General features: G+C 34.8%; 1 protein-coding gene across 2 annotated transcripts; it reads left to right on the plus strand.

The window, feature by feature from the left end:
* Positions 1-288: 288 nt before the first annotated feature.
* Ykt6 (YKT6 v-SNARE) lies at positions 289-14,502 on the plus strand. 2 transcript variants are annotated; one of them, XM_069842595.1, is made up of 5 exons: positions 289-445; positions 542-753; positions 853-953; positions 9,764-9,934; positions 12,926-14,502. In XM_069842595.1, the coding sequence occupies exons 2-5, from the start codon at positions 564-566 to the stop codon at positions 13,061-13,063; spliced, it is 600 nt and encodes a 199-aa protein (XP_069698696.1). In that variant the 5' UTR covers positions 289-445; positions 542-563; the 3' UTR covers positions 13,064-14,502. The 2 variants fall into 2 exon arrangements, with proteins under 2 accessions (XP_069698696.1, XP_069698697.1); XM_069842596.1 differs by having other exon boundaries at positions 291-445; positions 515-753.
* The last annotated feature ends 7,058 nt before the right edge of the window (positions 14,503-21,560 follow it).

Below are 21,560 nucleotides of genomic sequence, written 5' to 3' on the forward strand. Positions count from 1 at the left end.
TCACAGCACTCCGACGTCTATTTCTATGAAACTTCCATTAAAATCAAGAGATGTCAAGAGAATGTACTATTATAGAACTCTGTACATAAGATGAAGGCTAGCTATTCATTGCCTCGTTATTGCTCATACTCTAATAAACAGTGTATTTTATACGGTCTCATTAAATGCAACACTAAAATTAAAATTAATAAAGAAATACATTTATTAAATAAAATTAGACATCTAGTGACTGCTATTTGTACTTTGCAGGGAAATATAGAACGTAGTACAATCTTTCTCATTATTTCACCAAAGGTTGGGGACATTGAACCAAGATGTCATCAAACGTAATAGAAGTGATGTGTCAATGAAATTCGTTATGTCAAGAAAAGGGAAAAGTTTTCAATAAACAGCATATTTTAATTTAAAGGGACTGAATATTTTAACCATAGTAGTATAACATAATGTGAGTATTGTATTAATTACACAATAAAGTTATCATTTTCTTTTGTTTTATGCTAGTATACCTTTAAAGATTTCACTTGTTTGCTTTTTGTTTCAGTCAATATATTTCGAGGTTAAATATGGTTAAATTGTATGCCTTGAGTGTATTATACAAGGGGCCAAATAATGCTATTTGGCTTAAGTCTGCGTACGATTTATCTACGTTTAATTTATTTCAAAGAGGGAGTGTTCAAGAATTCATGGCATTTGTTAGTAAAACCATAGTAGAGAGAACTCAGACTGCTGCAAGACAGTCTGTGAAAGAAGGCGGTAAATATTTATTTACTATTTTAGAGGTATGAATTTACTTGTTTAGTTTTTCATTTAGACCTATAATATGAAATCTATATACTTTTTTTTTTTTTTCAGAATATATGTGTCACGTTTATGTTCGAGGAGATAACTTAGCTGGTGTTCTAATATCAGACCATGATTATCCACATCGCGTTTCACACACATTGATCACAAAGGTAAATATTTATGTTATTGGTGTATGATAATTACTATTTTTAATTTAAAGCTGAAGTGGGAGGATACAGTGTTTCTGTGCAGTAACATCATAAATTAAGCAGCGAGAACTTTACAACCACTGAACACATTTTATTTTGTTTGCTAAATAATATTCACAAAAGATGCGACCGTTGTTATTTTAACCATGGCCATTATTGTTTAATCTCACAATTAATGTCTATATATACAAATGATGAATTTGCAAGAAAAGGTTCATTGTGTTCAGTGGTTTATAGAGCCAAAAAAGCGTTATCCGCGTTCAACGGAACTTCAGGAAAGTGCACATTTTAGATATTATATTTATACTGTGGTGTGAACGGTTTAGCCTATATGTAGAAACATGGAAGTAGGAAAGGAGTTGTGTCCAAGAAGACCATCCTTATCTGAAGCTGATTTGCACGTAGAAGAGGTCCAGGGCCCAGACCTTCCCATTAGAGTGTAGAGAGGTTAAATATGTCAGTATGTCAATCATAAGAAAACGTTGGAAATTTAATCAAAATACTGTAGGTAGGCTTACCATATATGTATATTTTTGGTAATATATGTGCCCTGGACCTGTATTGCGAGAAGATGACATGGCTGATGCTTACTATATAAACTCATTTGTGAGTCCGAATTTTCTGCAAAATGTTCAATGGACAATAGATGGTATTTGTCCAAGAAGTATGGAATTGTAGGTTCATATATTACGCATTTTTCACGATGAAAGTCACCTGGGCTGGTCTTCGAATGCCGCAGTCCATATTGTAGGGTCAGTTATGTAACCAGCAGATGTATTTGGTGGAATAGCAATATCCTTCTGCGTGATTCGTCTTGAGAAATATCATGCACCTCTTCATATTACACAGGATAGTATTTTGTTCTTAGAGTGTCGGCAATTGTTAAAGTTCTTATAATAATAATAATAATAATAATAATAATAATAATAATAATATTTATTGTCATTGAATGAAAAACTTCACTGTAGACATTGTCAAATGTTACAATCTTACTGCAATACATTTCATAGATATACAAAATAAAAATTTAATTATAAAAACAATGTAGATATTTATCAAATTACATAATATAAAGTTAAAAGTACTATATTTACTAGATAAAAGACAGTATCAAGTACTAATTGTGGGTAATTTCCTAGAAGACGGGCAAAATCCAACATGGCTGACGAAAACTACCAAAACGTTCTGCCAACTATGAAGTTCAAATGTCACCAAACATTACAAAATCAAACATGGAAAATCAAACATATATTCATATTTTTAAGGAAGAAAAAGCCTTTCAAAAAATGAAAATATGTTTAATTTTTCACCTCTGATTTTTATGGTGTTTGGTGGCATTTGAACTTCATAGTTGGTAGTACTTTTCTGGCAGTTTTCGTCCGCACTTTACCCACTACAAATCACTAAAACACAAAACAAAACAATAATTTATCACCTAATCAAACAAAATTCAATCCTCATTGACGTCTTCAAAGACAACCACTTCACTTGCATTATGACACAGGCTTCAAGGCAATCTAAACTTAAAGCATGCAGCCAACAAAGAACTAAACCACCACTTTGTCGTACAGTCAAGTTCACATAACTAAACCATGTATTTACACAAAATGAAATTCTCTTTGAACCCTTATTACACCTTAACTTGTACGGAGAATTCAATGAACAATTCCTTGGAATCACAGGAACAGTTTTCTCGTCAACAATCGATACAATTTTTATTCACCAGCGAAAGAACTGAACCAAAATCGACATAAAATTTAATGCTCTGTTCTATGTTCACACATCTTTCACAAATATCATAAAATGACAAACTTTCAATAGGTTTACCCATCAGACACAATATAACACCACTCACGTCAAACAACCAAGAACAACTTACTGACGTCATTATCCATTCAAAATTAACGAAAATTCTAGAACACATGATGACAACTATAACCAATCATATCGAAGGAAAATCATAAAATGACAAACTTCCAATAGCTTTAGCCAGTAAAACAGTATAACACCACTCACTTCAAACAACCATGAACAATTAACAACGTCATTACCCATTCAAAATTAACGAAAATTCTAGAACAAATGACAACTATAACCAATCAAATTGAAACATCATCAATGCGACACCTCGTATAAAAACCTAGAACTAACATATAAAAGTTACTAAAAATCACTAACATTTAACTCTAAAGTAAAAAGGTTGGTAATACTTAGTACATCCAACCAGGTGCCCGTCTTCTATGAAATTACCTAATTGTCATATGTTTAATAACTAATTAAGAATACTACAAACAGAGGTTAATAATAAACTTTAAAATGCAACATAAGGTAGTGCAATTTTGCTCTGTTCATTAATACATTGAAATTTAAATGTAAATTTACCACTAGGTTTCATTTAAAATCTCGTTATTAAAAAAAAAAAATAAGAAACAACAACCATAACATTTAAAACTGCATTGTTTAGAAATGTATGTCAATTTCAAAGAACTCATTTATTGAGTAAAGTGGGTTTTTAATTAACCAACGTACAATTTTGTTTTATAACTTTCAACAGGAAGAAGTTGAATGTTTATAGGGAGCTTATTAAATAATTTGATTCCAATCAATTTATAGTATTTTTTTGTCACACTAAGTCTACAAAGTGGATAATCTAATAATTGCCTATTCCTTGTTGTATGATTGTGTATCTCACTTCTCATATTAAAATCTTGCAAATGTTCTTTCATAAACACTAGAACATCATATATGTACAGATTTATGACGGTCTGAATACCTGTCTGTATGTGATGGTGATGGGTATTCCTCAATGCTTTACCAAAAGAGCAGATACCCAACATACGTGTGCAATAGTTTTGGTCTCATTGTGACCATGTCGACAGTGATTGCTGTCTTGCGACCTTCCTGGTAAAGCACGTATAGGATATACATGAGCTGTCATTTTTAGACCATCTTTACATTCACTGCTTGTAAGATTCATGGGACTATAATAATACCTAGGTAATAACAATAATAATAATAATAATAATAATAATAATAATAGTTCATACATAGTTTTGTGTCAAAGGGCAAGTCTTTCACTGCAAACCCAGCATTCTCCAATCTTTTCTATTTTCTGCCTTTCTTTTTGTCTTCACATATGATCCATATATCTTAATGTCGTCTATCATCTGATATCTTCTTCTGCCCCAAACTCTTCTCCCGTTCACCATTCCTTCCATCCTTCAGTAGGCAGTTTCTTCTCAGCCAGTTACCCAACCCCTTTTCTCTTCCTGATCAGTTTCAGCATTATTTTTCTTCACCCACTCTTTCCAACACAGCTTTATTGCTTATTCTGTCTGTCCATTTCACACATTCCATTCTTCTCCACATACACATTTCAAATGCTTCCAGTCGCTTCTCTTCTCTTCGTCATAATGTCCATGTTTCTGCCCCATACAATACCACACTCCACACAAAGCACTTCACCAATCTCTTCCTTAGTTCTCTTTCCAGAAGTCCGCAGAAGATGCGCCTCTTTCTATTAAAAGCTTCCTTTGCCATTGCTATCCTCCTTTTGACTTCCTGACAGCAGCTCATGTTAGAGGAGACGCAAGAAGAGCTTGCCACGGAAAGCTGAGCGAACTTTCGGAAACGTTCGGCTGCACTCGACCTCGCTTTGATTCGGTTGGCAAACTGTCGACAGTTCTCAGTCGTCTGCTGGCTTGATGTTTCGAGTCAGATTTATCACAGCTCGTGTAACGTAACCTAAACCTAGTTGCAGAGTAACTAATAACGTAACATTGTTGAAAATACAGAAGCACGATTTCTTTTACATATAAAATCACTGAATGAAATTACAAAGATGTTATAAGAAATATGTGATCGTGTAATAATTGATATTTGACATTGTAATAAAAGGGGAATGAAACCGAAGACACACTTGCCAAGAAAGGCACAACAATAAAACAAAAATATAAATTTAATTTCGCATATTCCTTAATAAAACGCTTGATCACTACAAAATTTTCTCATTCATACCTACAAGAAATAGAATCAAATGCTAAAGACAAAAAATGGATTACACTACTTTCCAACCCAGATATAATCCCCCAGAGACCAAGGAAAACAGCAGTTGCAGCCTTCAGACTATTGACAAATCATGACTGTCTAGCAAGTCATCTCTACAGAATAGGTATCTCAGCTTCACCAATATGTGTCCTGTGAAACAATCCAGCAGAAATGAATGAAGATCACTTGAAGACCTGTGAAGCATTAAGATCAGAAGAAACTACAGTTCAAAAGTATTGGAAACACGACTGCTAATGGCTTCATTGCCAAATGCAAGGCACTAGACAACAACAACAACAACAACATTGTAATAAAATACTAATAACTAATACTATGTGATTTTATTAAAATGTTCCGATAACTAGCGTGGTACTATGGTCTGTTTATTTTAATCTGTATATACTCCTTATGTTGCGGAGCCTGTTTTGTTTTTCATACATTTATAAACATTATAAATAATTCCCTAGTTTGACTGCGTAACGTTTCATTAGCACTTCCTAATTTAGAGCCAACGGGGGGCATTGTTAAGTACATAGAATGTTATACAGAACTCTGCTATTTTACAAACACACTTTGAACTCTATAAAAATCCTGATATGAGGGATAAAACGCAGAATATGTAACGCATACGCTGGCTTCTACCCGCTCTGCACAACACATGTCACGATACGAACAGCTCAGCTTTCGAATGCGCCCTGTAATCAGCATTACGTGATTCATAGCAGCCCTGTAACGAGCATGGCGGCACGAGGACCGAATATCGTTCTCTGTGCATCAATCAAATGGGCAAGCTTTCTTTGCGCTTCCTCTACTGCTTATAGTACACCCCAAGTATTTGAAGCTGTCCACTTGCTCTAATGCCTCATTTCGAATTCGCAAGTTTACCTTCTTTATTTTTCTTCCGATAACTATGGTCTTCATCTTGTTTGCAAATAACAGTAATAATGTCATCTTTCATTATGTCGTATTTTACAGACAATGGTAACTTTTCGTATTATGCAAAATCACTTATTTGTTTTCCCTTCTCTGTTCTCACAGATTATGAAATATTAATATATTTATTATTATTATTATTATTTATTCAATTTCCCATAATTAATTTCTCCTTTTTTATAGCATGTAGGAGTACATTTCAATTTTCAGCATGTCGATGGTGTTGAACAGCAACCTCGTATGTAAAAAATATTGTGACAGCTACACCGGGGTTCGAACGCGTGTCCGTTGGTCGCTTAGGTGTGGCGGCGAGAGGAGCGTCTGGATGCTGAGAGGGTAGAGGGGCAGTGTACTACTGCGACGCACGAGGGGAGGTTGCGCGCGCATCTGGTGCTTTCCGAGAATGGAAGGAAGCAAACTGCTACGTGCGGAGTGAAGGGGGGGACGGACCCTCCCGAATCGTCCAGAAGTACGTCCAAGTGGAAATCCAGATTATTCTAGAGTGGAATCTTTGACGAACTCTCGAGAAACTATAGTTTGGTTATAAAAGAGAAGACGCAAGTGAACGTCAGTCAGTCAGTCAGTCAGTCAGTAAGCCAGTCTTGTGTAGCAGTGAAGCCAGCTTCGAGACCAGAGCACGACTTGAGTTGTGTCCGTAACTGTGGAGCCTGAAACCCGGAATTCGAGTGCAGTGGACCGCAGTTGGGGGACCTGAGTTCGAAGTTCAGCGGATCGTCTCTGAAGGTCTGGGGTTCGAGATTCTGTGAACGCGAGTGACTGAGCTAGAAGAACTAGCCAAGACAAACGAGCTGTGAACTGAGAACTGACCATTCTGGCCCAATTGTATAAACCATTTAATCTTAGATCAGAGGTTAAATTGATCCTTGTTTCAGCTGAACTTGGAATTTTGTGTTGTATAAATTCTAATCTGAGATTAATTTGTCTCAAACTAAAGTCAACTTTGACTGAAGAAATTTCTCCGATTAAGTTAGATGATCCAAGTTCAGTTATTTCTTTTCTGTTTGAAATATACGAGTGACAGATTGTGCAAATAAAATATCCATTATTATTAATATTAATAGATATGATAGGTACATTTATATATATTTCTTTCAATTTCTTGCCTTAATACATAAACAATCTTATATTTTATAAGGCTCTGTCGTGTTCAGCAGTATCAAATAACATAACCTAGAATTATATTATGTTTATAACAACCATTAATTATTAATGGATATGATAGGTACATTCATAAATTTTCAATGAACTGTATTACTAAACGAAAATTGTCGTTTTATAAAGCTTTATTATGTTTAGCAGTATCAAACACCATAACATGATAACAACTCGGAGAACAGTCAACCTTCTTCTTATTGTCCGCCATTATTTACATTGCACAAAAAACCAGTGTCTCCAACAGAGTGTACGAAAAGTCGCCAAAAAGTAGTTGTAAAGTCGCTAGATTTCTCATTATCAACAAAGAAAGATTAAATTTTGTCACTATGGGGTGCTAAAAAGGTCACTAAATCCCTATTTAAGCAATATAAAAGTTAAAAGAAATTGTTGCTGAAAAAGAGTTAAAGTCACTAGATTGGCAACACTGAACAAACCTGTGTAACATGGTCCGCGCATCACGTATTTCACCTGTTTATGCGATGTTGCCAAATCTTTTTCACGTGAACTTAGATTGCATTTGAACCAAGGTAATTTGATCGCAGAAAAGTTTTATACAATAGAAGAAGTGTCTGAACTCGGTTCACTTTTCGATCTTCGATCAAAGTTGATCTTTAGTCAGGGAGTTTTATACAATTGGGCCTCTGTGTTGTAAATAGTGCTTTGTAAATATTAGTTAAGATTAACAGTTCATTGTTGTTCGTAATAATCCAAGTAAATTGTCATTGTCGTCTGTGGAGTGCACTAACGAATACTAAAGTGAAGAGTAATTGTTGTGATAATAAAATTACATTGTTGTTCAGTATAAAAAGTTACAATATGAACAAAATATGACTTCACTTGTTTCCTATCAAAGAAATTGTCTCGAATCTTCTGCAAACACATCTTAAGTCAATACATGGATATTAACTTTACAAGCAATGTCCTTTTATGTCAGATATTCAATTTTTTTTGTTTGCCCTCTTGTAAAATTGAATTGATTGGCATACGAGTTTGCTGTTCAACACCAAAGATTCGTTTACTAGGAGGAAATTTTAGCAAGCTGCCTACTCCCGCATCTGCTATTCAGTATCTCACTACAGTGTTGTGCAATAAATTATTTCATTATTAAAACATGCAAAGCACTAAAAAGATTATATTTCAAAACGTAGTTAGCTGCAGAAGACTTTGAGATATTGAAAGCTAAATTACACGGATTGGATGAGTTAATGTCCATATTGATTAATACTATCGAGGACATAAATAATGAGGCCTGTTGATATAAAAATGATCTGTTTCTGGAATTTCTGTTAAAATGAACGTTAGATTATTTTTGGCAGTCTCTAGATTAATTCCTCATTCATGTGCTTGTATTACAAATGCAAGCAATTTAAACTTGTCATTCCAATAGGGAAACCAACTACCATTGTGCTTTAAGAATTAGTATGAAGGACTTGTGTTTAGGTTGCGTTCAGGTGTTAGTTCAAGTACAGACGTGGACAAATTATTAGCAAAATTGAAGATTTTTATTACATATTTTTACAAAATATGATTGTTCAATTTAGACTACAGTTGACATTTTTGTGTGTTTCCAAATTATTAGCAAAACTGAAGATTTGTATTGTATATTTTTCAAAATTTAACTCCTCAATTTGGACTACATTTGATATTTTTGCATATTTACAAATTATTAGCAAAACTGAAGGTTTTTATTGTATATTTTTACAAAATTCGATTCTTCAATTTGGACTACAGTTGACATTTTAGATATTTCCAAATTATTAGCAAAACTGAAGATTTTTGTTTTATATTTTTACAAAATTTGACTCTTCAGTGCAGTTGACATTTTTGCTAATTTACAAATTATTACCAAAATTGAAGATTTTTATTATATATTTTTACAAAACTTGACTCTTCAATTTAAACTACAGTTGTCATTTTTGCATATCTCTGTCTACTGTAATGATGGAAATATCCAAAATTGTCAACTGTAGTCTAAATTGAAAAGTCAAATTTTGTAAACAGAATTATCATAAAAATCGTCAATTTTGTTAATAATTTGTCCACGTCTGTACTACATGTGTCAATTTTCTGGTTGAGGTTTTCTCGAGATTTTACTCAACATTAAGGCGAATGTCAGATAATGTCACGATAAATTCTTGGATTTGGTTTCATCCCACTAAAATTCCAGTTCCCTGTCACCAATTTCATTGTTACTAAGTTAACCATGCTTGTGATACAGCATCACTAAATAACCGATAGAAAATGTGAGGACCAGAATTTAAGTCACTAGTGTCAAGAAGCGTATTTATGGACACTCTTTACAATAAATCAGGACTGTCACTGGGCAGAAACCTGAACATGCGTTTCAACATTACATTGTTGGCAAGTAACGCCATCAGTGAACATAAGCAGAAAGCATTAAGAGATGCTAGAGAGTTAACAATGGATTAGAAAAAGCAATTGTTGCCATTATGATTCCAGAGTGTAGCATTTCATCTGACGAATCCCATCTATTATTATTATTATTATGATTATTATTATTATTATTATTATTATTATTATTATTATTCAATGTCATTCTACTAATCTCGGTGCCGATTTGTGCAGTATAGTTGTGTCTGTGCCATCATTTTCAGGTGCTGGACGACTTCGCAATGAGCGTGCCTCCAGCATCATGGCCAGTGGGCTCTGAAGCCACAATATCTTTCCCACAGCTCTTCACATACCTTTCCAAATATCAGAACCCCAGAGAGGCTGACGCAATGACAAAGATACAAGACGAGCTAGATGAAACTAAGATAATATTGGTAAGCAGGTTTAGAACTGTTAACTTTGTTATACTTATGGCATTTTTCCGAATAACATAAAGTTTAGATACTTGGAAGAAACCAACTAAACAGAACTGTAATATATACTGAGTGTATAAAAAGTTACGCCCGATTTTGAATGCAAGAATCGAGACACCATGATTACCTGAAACGAAACATAACCATAACACTATAATAAATTATATCCATACTCATCAACAGCTTCGTAAAATAATAAGTAGGGTGTGTCATATTTTTATCCTGGTCTCCTTTTGCGAACTTGAACACATTGCTAGCTTTTCAGGATACAATGAAACAGTTTTTATTCATCATACAATGCATATTTTATCATATTTCAGCATTAAGTAAAAAAAAATTGCATAAAGGCTTATTTTTGGTAATTTTACAATTTTTTAACAGTTGTTTAATTATTATTCACTTGTTTTGTGTCAATGATGGGAAAGGAATTTTGTTTTTTGTTTGATTATTTATTTTGGATTTCCTTTCCTTAGAAATATTTTGTGGTTTAAATGTAATTAGAAGGTAATGGGATTTGTCAGCAGTAAGTTGTCAAAATTAAAAAAGCAAAATAATGTTAGGAATATAGCTAGCTTGTTGCTGATCAGTCTGAACACTTAAACACTTTGAATAGTAGTTTGCAAGGCCAAAGTGTTACCATATTAACAGCCAGAGATAAAATCGACGGATTTATAAGGAAACTTAATTTCCTGTCGACACCACTTGACAGAAATAAATTTGATTCATTCCCGTGTATTAAAGAACTTATGGAAAATTTAGCTGTGTAGCATATGATACAACAAATGCTGAGTTTGTTTTTGCGGACTTGCAATTAAGTTGCAATATTTTCGTGAAGAAACTCTAATAAATTACGACAATCACAGATGGATATTGAATCCGTTTTTAGACATTTATGTTCAACTGGCTGGAATTCCAAAAAAAATATTAAGGACAAACCAGTTTTGGATCAAAAGAATACTTCGATCTTGTAAAAGAAGTGCCTAAATTTGTATACATTTGTAAACTCGTATTTATGCAAATAAAATTAAGTTCTCGTCTGTGATTGCCATCAAAATGAAAGCAAGGAATCACTGTGTGTTTATTGAATACAGAGTCCAGATTTGAAAAGCTACTTTCTGAAAAATGGACACATTTATTACATTAATTATTTTTTTATTTACAATTACTGAAACATTTTTTATTTTCAAGTTCAACATTTGACTGCCTCCGTGGTCTGTTGGTCAGCATGCTGGCTTCCAGATCAGGAGGTCCCGGATTCGATTCCCGGGCTCGGCTCTCGGTGAATTTTTCTTGAAGAAGAGGAATTCCCTGGATGTCTAGAGTCTGGAAATTTGTATGAATGTGAGTGTGATTGTGAGTGTGCCGGGTTAATATTAATTAACCAATCATCACAAATATAAAAATACATCAGGACTGTCACTGGGCAGTAACCTGAACACACGTTTCAGCGTCACATTGTTGCTATAGAGTTGCCAACAACGAAAAAAAAAAAAAAAGTTCAACATTACTTATGTTTCTAAACAAAACAGAAATGTACGAGGGGGATCCAGGAAATAACGACCGTTCGCACATACCCGCCACGCAGCTGACTCCCATTCCTTGTTTGAAGGTCAACTGGCTTCCTTAACATGTGTTCTCATAATGTTGTGAGTACTGGTTGCAACAAGTCGCCATTGTGCATTTTGTGTTACTTCAAAATGAATGACGTGATTGATAATCCCGCCGACTGTGAGGTGAGGAGTGTGATTCGATTTTTGAATACCCGACATTTGTAACCTGCAGAAATTTACCGGCAATTGAAAGAAGTGTATGGTGATACTGTAATGAATGAAAGAAATGTGAGAAAATGGTGCGAAATGTTCAACAATGGGCGAACAAATGTCCACGATGAAACTCGACCCGGACGCCCATCACTCATCACAGAAGACCTGAAGACTAAAAGTGAACGACAGAATCTTGTAAGACAGGCGCACATCACTCGACGAATTGCATATTGCCTTTCCTGACATTTCTCGTTCTTTGCTTGGTGAAATTGTGTCGCAACATCTTGGCTACCACAAAATCTGTGCACGATGGGTTCCACTGCAACTGAGTGACCAACACAAAACTCAGAGAATGTCCTAAGCATTGACATTCTTGATGTGATATCACACAGATGGAGACGCCTTTCTTGATCAAATTGTGACTGGTGATGAGACCTGGGTGTCTCACAACACCCCAGAGACCAAGCGCCAATCACGTGAGTGGCATCATCCCTCATCACCCAAGAAACCGAGAAAATTCAAACAGACTCTCTCAACACAAAAAGTCATGGCTACTGTCTTTTGGGATCGCAAAGGTGTTCTTTTGCTGGATTTCATGCCAAAAGGCACTAAGATCAATGCAAATCGTTATTGTGAGACTTTACGAAAACTACGGCGAGCCATCCAAAATAAGAGGCGAGGAATGCTTCCGAGAGGAGTTGTGCTTCTTCACGACAACGCCCGCCCGCACACTGCTGCTTCAACTCGAGAATTGCTGGATCAATTCGGTTGGGAAATCTTTGATCATCCGCCCTATAGTCCAGACCTTGCTCCTAGCGATTTTCACCTTTTCACTAAGCTGAAAGACTTTCTGGGTGGTACGCGTTTTGGAAGTGATGAAGAGTTGAAGAAGACAGTGAACACCTGGCTTAATGAACTGGCGGCAGAGGAGTATAACACGGGAATTCTAACGCTGGTGAACAGATACGACAAATGTTTAAATGTAGGTGGTGATTATGTAGAGAAGTAAAGGAAGCTTCAGTTATGTAACAGACTTTGTTTTTTTTCAAATAAATATATATATTTTTTTTAATTATTACAACAAAACGGTCGTTATTTCCTGGATCCCCCTCGTATGTTAATAAGATGTTTTTTTGTTTTATTTTGTAAATAATCTCGCAACCTCCCTCATTTATTGTACATGTTGCAGCACAACACCATAGAAGCAGTCCTTCAGCGAGGAGAAAAGCTAGACGACTTGGTTGCAAAGTCAGAGGGTCTGAGTATACAGTCTAAAGCCTTCTACAAGACTGCGCGCAAAACAAATTCTTGTTGTACTTTTGGATAAGAGTAACTGTTACTAAGCCACACAACTCGCTGCCATGATTCATCGTCACTGTCAGGAGCTTAAGGTATATTTTTGTGAGCTAACAGGCAGATGGACGTGCATGGACAGTGCAACCAGATAAAACGGGTGAGGCCTAAGAAAGTTACATCATGAGCTTTTGATCTGGAGTTTTATGCTATAATTAGTGATTCTACGTACATCCTTTACAAAGCATGTTGATTTAATTTAAGTTCCCATTATCACCACCACCACATCATCACAATGACAACTATAATTTGTAACAATTTCTGGAAGCTGCGAAAGTTCCATCTTGAGGATGATGCTCATATCAGTATGTACAAAATCAGTTTATCAGCCACATGTCAACATAAAGTGTAGTTAAAAGTGAAGAAGGGATTTTTCAAATTTGAGGTAGTACAGTTGTGAAGAGCAGAAAACTCCTGATTGGATGGTTGATGTCTGGTGTCGCCACATCTTGTTCTATCTAGAGTGCACTAAGGCATTCATGACATCCATATGTACTATTTTTAGCCAGAGTTGAAAGTATTTTTACTACACAGAGATGACTAACGAAATCAGTCTTCCGTGTGACTGAGATTCCTTTCATTGTGTCAGGTTCAGAATTCTACAGAGTAATGAGCATTTTACGATAGAATTAATTTTGCTAAATTAGTCTCAAAACTGACAATAACCAGTATTTGAAGAAAGTTTAAAATATAGAATCCCAAGAATATGCTCTTGTGGAATTACGTATTGTAGAAAATTAATATTTACATTTGTGTAATGCCGGAGTTTGACCTGTCATCACAAACATGTGGGTGACTAGACAGAAGTGAGATACAGACCTACGCTACTGGCGAGCATGTGAGATATCGTAGTCTTTTCTCTTACTACCCATCTGTATAGAGAGTGGAGAAAATGCATGGGGAGGACTTTATAAGACTGGCTGAAGTATTCCCACGGTGAATTATGTTTCCTTAATATGACCAAGTCTGCATTAGTTTTGAAAGGAGGAACTACTACTTTGTGCTCTTATTAAGGAATAATCAAAGTGGGTATGTTGATAGGTCTCTGACTGTGAATATGTCTGATGCAAATAGAAATTTAATTTTAATTTTTAAAACATGCTTGAAGGTCTATTTATGATTTGTAATATGTTCGAAATTATTCGCATATTCTGTGTAACATTGATTGACATCTAATGAGATAAATCTCCATAATATATTCTGAATACAGGGATTGATAAGGAATTTCCAGATTTATTTTTTTCTTCTTTTTCAAGATATACGAGGCGCATCCAGAAAGTAAGTGTCCCTGATTCCATTTAGAGAAAGAAAACGCAATTTCATGAAAATATTTATTGGAATTGATATAGCAGTTGTTAAAAGAAAACACAATTTCATGAAAATATTTATTGGAATTGATATAGCAGTTGTTAAGCTATTTTTCAACATACCGTATTTATTCGGCCATCACCTATAGTACCCCCCTTCCTTTACATTTTTGAAAGTCAAAATATAAACTTCTATAATGACTGTTCTAATTCAATATCTACGTTGTATGGCATAAAAATGCTAAAATAGGGTATTTTAATCCCCTTCCAAACCAAATGATTTTATAAGGTTCGCACCTATCCTTTCCGAATTTTTTAAGTAAAAATACAAGAAAAAAGGAGGATCCTATAGCCGAGTAAATATGGTATATTGTTGTTGAAATGCCTAGATGTTTGGCAACGAAGTCAGTAGTCTTCTTGTACTTCATTATTTTTGAGGTATAGAATCTTCTTTAATTCAGATATCTTGCTTTGTTTTCTGAAGTAGTCCCCACCCAGAGATCTGATTAGGGGCAATTTCGACTCAAAAAATTTTACTCTAAAAGTTTTTTTTAAAAGACACCTTGTTTTTATGTTAAGACTGTTACTTCACCAATTCATAACCCCCAAAATGTTTGGAGGGCCACAACTACTGTTGGTTAGCAGGCCTAGACCTAGTCAGGAGGGCTGATCATATCCCACTTTACCATCTATGAGACACTTTTATGCTGTGGTAGTCCACCATTTATGTTACAGTTAGAGACAAAGCAAGAATGAAATGATATCCTATCCCTCGAATACTCTAATACCTTCAGGTTCGAAGAAAACAAAAGTTCAACCAAGGGAGATTGGATAGAATAAAAGAGAGAGGGAATTTGATGTGGGAAAGTAAGAAGTACCAAATTCGGTCATTAACTCACCAAGCTGACCAGTGCTTTGAGGTATCTGGTGAGTAGCCCTTCCTTTTAGTTCGTCATACAAAGGTATGATTACTAACAGCTGCACCACGTGAAGGTAAGGAATGGGACATTAGGCGAATTGTCCAGATTGGTTTCTTTGTATTCTTTTTCAACATATTCCTCATGGAAATTGAGACATTTGTCATAACATCCGATCAACTTTCGTATCCCTGTGTTGTAGAAGTCTGCCTTCTGGGATCGAAACCAACGTAGGACAGCCGTCTGCACCTTTCTGTAATTGTGAAAATACTGCTGGTATTATCTTGCTGCACGATAATGCTCTACCATATATGGTTCGGTGCACAACATCTGCAGAATTTTTGCTGGGAAGTGTTTCAACATCCACCCCTACAGCCTGGATCTCATTACCAGCGATTACCATCTTTTCATACACTTCAAGAAATTTCTGTCCGGTCAGCATTTTCACAGTAACAGAGAGGTGCAGATTCCAATCCCAGGTGGCAGACTTCTACGACACAAGGATACAAAAGTTCCTCCTACGGTATGACAAATGTCTCAGTTCCGGTGAGGAATGTGTTGTCTGTTCCAGTAAATTTTCTTCTTTCTCTAAACAGCCCCAGGGAAACTTACTTTCTGGACGCGCCTCGTAAGTAACTCTCATCTGGTAATGCATCCTTCAAAGTAGCCTTCTTAGGACTGTAAGGGATTCATTTACAGAAGAAATTCTTGAATTTCACTCACCAAAAACCAGAGTGTGCATCGAATTTCTTTCCTCTTAATATCATTTTAAGATTTATAAGGAGGAAAAGTCACAGGATAAGTAGGAGAGTTGTGAATGCACAGGAATATTGTTTTTACTCGTAAATTCAGCTGTACACAGTGAGTAGGAACTTACTCCTGGTGAAACACACAGTATACAGATTTTCAATTCTTTGTGTGTTTTCCTTGCCCATTTCCTTGAAGACGCCATAGTAAGTAATGAGTGTGTCCTCACAAATACAGGGTGTTCCTATGCAGACTGGTCCCACTTTGACCTCTACCTAACAAAATCTGTAGTCGGGCTGTGAGTGGTCGTACACCAGTGTATGGACAGATCTGTGCACACTTCCCTACGCAAACCACTTAGCTTCCTTGAGCCAGGCACTTCACACTACCATCATTGAGCTGACAGAACATTACTACTTCGGACCTGTCTGCGTAAGAACTCTCTGTACATTTTTTATACAGGTTTGATTTATGTCGTATCTCAATGAAGAACATCCAGTATTATTAGTGTCTTCAGTGAAGATCACATTATTTTTGAATTTCTAAAATTTATGCTCTGTTCACTATGTACCTATGAAATGCTTCTCTCAACATTTTGTATGTCTACATAGCATTTTTTTTTTTTTTTTTTAAATTATTTGGTGCATATTTGCTGTTTTAAAATTTCTATCACCTCTCCCTTATGAATTGCAAAAAACATTTTGTATACATTTACATCCCAGTAATGTCTTGTGTTTTTGCCTTAATCTACATAGGAAATGACAGAAGAATTTATTCTAACACCACCTAGCCAGAAAGTATTGTACTTCTGACTAGCAGCCCCAAATTGTGATCAATATGGAAATTCTTTTATCATACCTCGTATATTGTGACATTATTTGTGGAAAGTTACAGAAATTGAAGTTGTAGGTAGATCGAAGTAATTGGTTTCAATTTCAGTATCTAGTTCTGGTGGTCCCAGAAACGAAGACAGATCTTGCCTTCAAATGATCTTGTTCCCTATACAATTTGCATCCTTGCAGTAGTTAAAAGAAAATGACTTCAGAATGAATGAGTAGCAACAATTTCTTCCTCCCTTTAAAACTACAAAGAAACAATTTGTGTAACAATTGAGATTTATCTGCTTGTACCACTGAATGTATTGCACTCGTGTGGAAGGGTCTTTGAAGCTTGTCCCCTCGAGAAAATGTCAGTAAGCTTGAGTAACAAATGTAGAGAACCGCGGAGGGAGTTTGTCTGTTCTGTCCCACTTCCAGTTGAGCTGATTCAGAGTAGCTGTATTTATGTTGCAGTAATTATTTATAAAACCAAAATTATAGACACTTCTAGTAAGCATCGCCGAGAACTTGGCAAATAATTATTTAGAAAATTGTAATACAAATATGAAAAGAAACTGTAGGTAATTTGAAATGTAAAGAGTAAAGATTTACAATTTTTGTGCATTGCATTGTAGTTAAGTGTGAAACCCTTGTAGTAGGAGTAGATAAGTTTCAAGCAATAATGCTGTGTGGACCAGTGAGCGTGCAGCTTTGTAACACAGTGGAACAAAGTAGAACATATCCATTATAATGACATTAGAAAATGGTTGCTTACTTCTGATAGAGTGTATCTAAGCTTTTGTGTGTAATTACAATCATTCCATCTCTAGAAGTTTGGTGTTCATGATATACGCTTGTGTTCCTTCTTGTATGTGTGAAATCTCTCATACATGTCATTTTAGTTAAGAGACCTGTGAACAATGTTGCAACTTAAAATAAGGACGTGTAATTTAGTGACTGTAAGACACAGGTGGTTGTATTCTTTCTTCGAGTTTCAGAGATTTTTGTAAACGTTTTGTATTTGGGATGGATGCAATAGAGTTTCGATTATCCAGCCTAAATAAGACCAAAGGTGAGCCACGTAACAGAAATTGTAGAATAATTATTTGAAATTACTTTTTCAGAAATTGGTTGTTATATTGAATGCCACTTGTAGGCAACAGTGCGTTATTCTTGGTCAGAAGAGGAGTGAATTTCCGTTACATCTGATTAGTTCTTCAATATGAGTTCAGATTCTGTGACTAAGGCTGCATTCATAATGCATAATTTATAAATTTATTAGTCTTGTTCCGTAATGATGTATTATATACAATCTCGCACTTCACTGACACTGCATCAGTGTGCTTTTGAGTGACCTGTTTTGTTTTAGTCTATTGTGCATATCTGTTAGCAATCAGCAGTTTGTTTTTCACACTTGACGAGATTTTAACTTCTATAAAAGAAATTTCAAAGGCATATTGGTTCCGTTAAGTTCAAGTTAATTGAAAAATGAGTTCTGTTCAGTCAATACTTAACATAAACACAATAAAACATGTTATAATAACATTTACACAGATTTTAAAAACAAACGTTTTCGCCAATTTTGATTGGTATCTTCAGGTCGTGTAGGTCGAATGGAACATGTTATAAAAAGTGAACACTTGGTATATGACATTAAAAACCAAAGTTACAACTGTAATATCACTTAAAACAGAGAATAGAATATAGCAAAAGCCTCCACGATGTGTGTAGACTTGGTATATGACGTTAAAAACCAAAGTTACAACTGTAATATCACTTAAAAACAGAGAATAGAATATAGCAAAAGCCTCCACGATGTGTGTAGACTTGTTATATGACGTTAAAAACCAAAGTTACAACTGTAATATCACTTAAAAACAGAGAATAGAATATAGCAAAAGCCTCCACGATGTGTGTAGACTTGTTATATGACGTTAAAAACCAAAGTTACAACTGTAATATCACTTAAAAACAGAGAATAGAATATAGCAAAAGCCTCCACGATGTGTGTAGATTTGGTATATGACGTTAAAAACCAAAGTTACAACTGTAATATCACTTAAAACAGAGAATAGAATATAACAAAAGCCTCCACGATGTGTGTAGACTTGGTATATGACGTTAAAAACCAAAGTTACAACTGTAATATCACTTAAAACAGAGAATAGAATATAGCAAAAGCCTCCACGATGTGTGTAGACTTGGTATATGACGTTAAAAACCAAAGTTACAACTGTAATATCACTTAAAACAGAGAATAGAATATAGCAAAAGCCTCCACGATGTGTGTAGACTTGGTATATGACGTTAAAAACCAAAGTTACAACTGTAATATCACTTAAAAACAGAGAATAGAATATAGCAAAAAGTCTCCACGATGTGTGTAGAATCACTGTGTTGAAAGAGGCATGTGTGAACCAAGGAAACAGCAAAACTCTTCTGTCATTGCAGATACAATTTTCAAGATAGATTTGAAGATGCTACGAACAGGTCGGTCGTGTCGCCGTTATGGAGAGCAGGAAAAATCCTGTAAATCGTAAGGATAGAATGAAAGAATATTTAGAAGCATTTAAGTATTATTTAAATATTCTAAAACAATACTTACAAAAAATGGAAGAACGTCTTGAAATCCATGAGGCCGGCGACACGACTGATCTTTACATTAAGTGGTAGCGTATGACGAAAACTATATACGTTGCACGACTAGTGGATGAATGACCGTTACTTGCGTGTGATTTTAAACAGCGGGTTATTTGAATTTGGGTATTGTTCGTTAAGGAGCAGGCTATCATTATTATTAGAAAAGGTGGTAATATATAGTTCCTCCGCAGCATTCATATAATTATGATTGTTAATAGTCTTTAAGACCTGAAGGGCTTCTTCTATGCCAGTAAGTTCGTGATTAAGGGAAATGAGATGCGTGGCAAACTTTGATTTATTCCTATTGAATTTGAAGTCAGAGACGTGCTCTTTGTAACGCGTGCGAAAATTCCTTTTTGTTTGGCCAACGTATTTACTGGGACAGTTTTTACATTGTAATAGATGGATACCGCTATTGGCAAATTTATTGTAATTTTGAATGTTATTGGGGATTATATTATTAAGTTTGTTGTTGGTACGGAATGCTACGTTAATTTGTTCTTTTCTAAAAAGGTTACCTAATTTGTATGACACATTACCGAAAAATGTCATGGGTTTCCAGTGGGTGGTTTTAGTTTTTAAAATCTGTGTAAATGTTATTATAACATGTTTTATTGTGTTTATGTTAAGTATTGACTGAATAGAACTCATTTTTCAATTCTATAAAAGAACTTGTGCTATTAAGGGGAGTTGGTTATTATCGCATGCAAAATAATGGTAAAAATAGCCTATCTTCAAGCAGTTCATAAATATAATACTATTTATCAGAGATCTTTCATTTTTGTTAGCTATGTGTGTATACATATTAAGCTTTAAAATGAAAAAGAATGGTGACTCTAGAGTAAATCTGTATCCTTAAATTAATTTTTTTAATTAAGCACATTTCTTTTTATAAATTCACTACATGTCTGTGATTAGGTACACTCTATTCACTTATTATAACACATATTGAATTGAAAATTTGACCACTTACTGCTAATAGATACTAAAACATACCCTACTAAAATTATTCATGTATCTGTAATATTATGGGCACAGGGCTTATAGCAATCATCACCGTCAGTAAAATAAAAAAAAAAAAATGACGAAGATTAGTATAAGCCGTATGCCCATAATATTACAGATATTTTAATAATTTTAGTAGGGTATGTTTTAGTATCTACTAGCAGTAAGTGGCCAAAAATTTTAATTCAACGTGTGCTATGATAAGTGAATAGAATGTACCTAATCACAGGTATGTAGTGAATTTATATAAAAAAATATGTTTAAATTAAAAAATTAATTTAAGGGTAAGAATTACACTAGATTAACCATTCCTCTTTCATTTTAAAGCTTAATGTGTATACATATATCATTAAAAAAATTAAAGAGCTGTGATAAGTAGTATTACATTTATGACTGCTTGAAGATAGGCTATTTTTACCATTACTTTGCATGCGATAACGTCCAATTACCCCTTAAAAGTCCTTCACTATAGAACAATAACAAATCCTTAAATGATAATACAGTCAGCTCTGGATATAGTGAACTCTGTTGTAGTGAACATTCGGCTATAGTGAACCTAAATTGTTGGTCCCGACCCACATACTTTAAAAAGTACATTAATATTTCCATTTATAGTGAGCCCTCTCTTCGGTTGTAGTGAACATTCGGCTATAGTGAACCTAAATTGTTGGTCCCGACCCACATACTTTAAAAAGTACATTAATATTTCCATTTATAGTGAACCCTCAATTCGGTTGTAGTGAACATTCAGCTATAGTGAACCTAAATTGTTGGTCCCGACCCACATACTTTAAAAAGTACATTAATATTTCCGTTTATAGTGAACTTTGTATCCTGACAAATAAGACAGACCGTCTTATATAAAATTGAAAGAATGTGTTGAGAACAACATGCTAAGTTTCTTACTCCATTAGTCAAAGGACAAAGGTAGGATTAGTGGTTCCTAGACAATGAGCTGTACTGTAAATCCAGGCAACCCATGATGACCCTGCCTCACTCTACTGTCGAAGGGTTGACATTCTGTTCTCAGGCACTCT

Source organism: Periplaneta americana, chromosome 12, assembly GCF_040183065.1.
Source record: "Periplaneta americana isolate PAMFEO1 chromosome 12, P.americana_PAMFEO1_priV1, whole genome shotgun sequence".
Lineage (NCBI taxonomy): Eukaryota > Metazoa > Arthropoda > Insecta > Blattodea > Blattidae > Periplaneta > Periplaneta americana.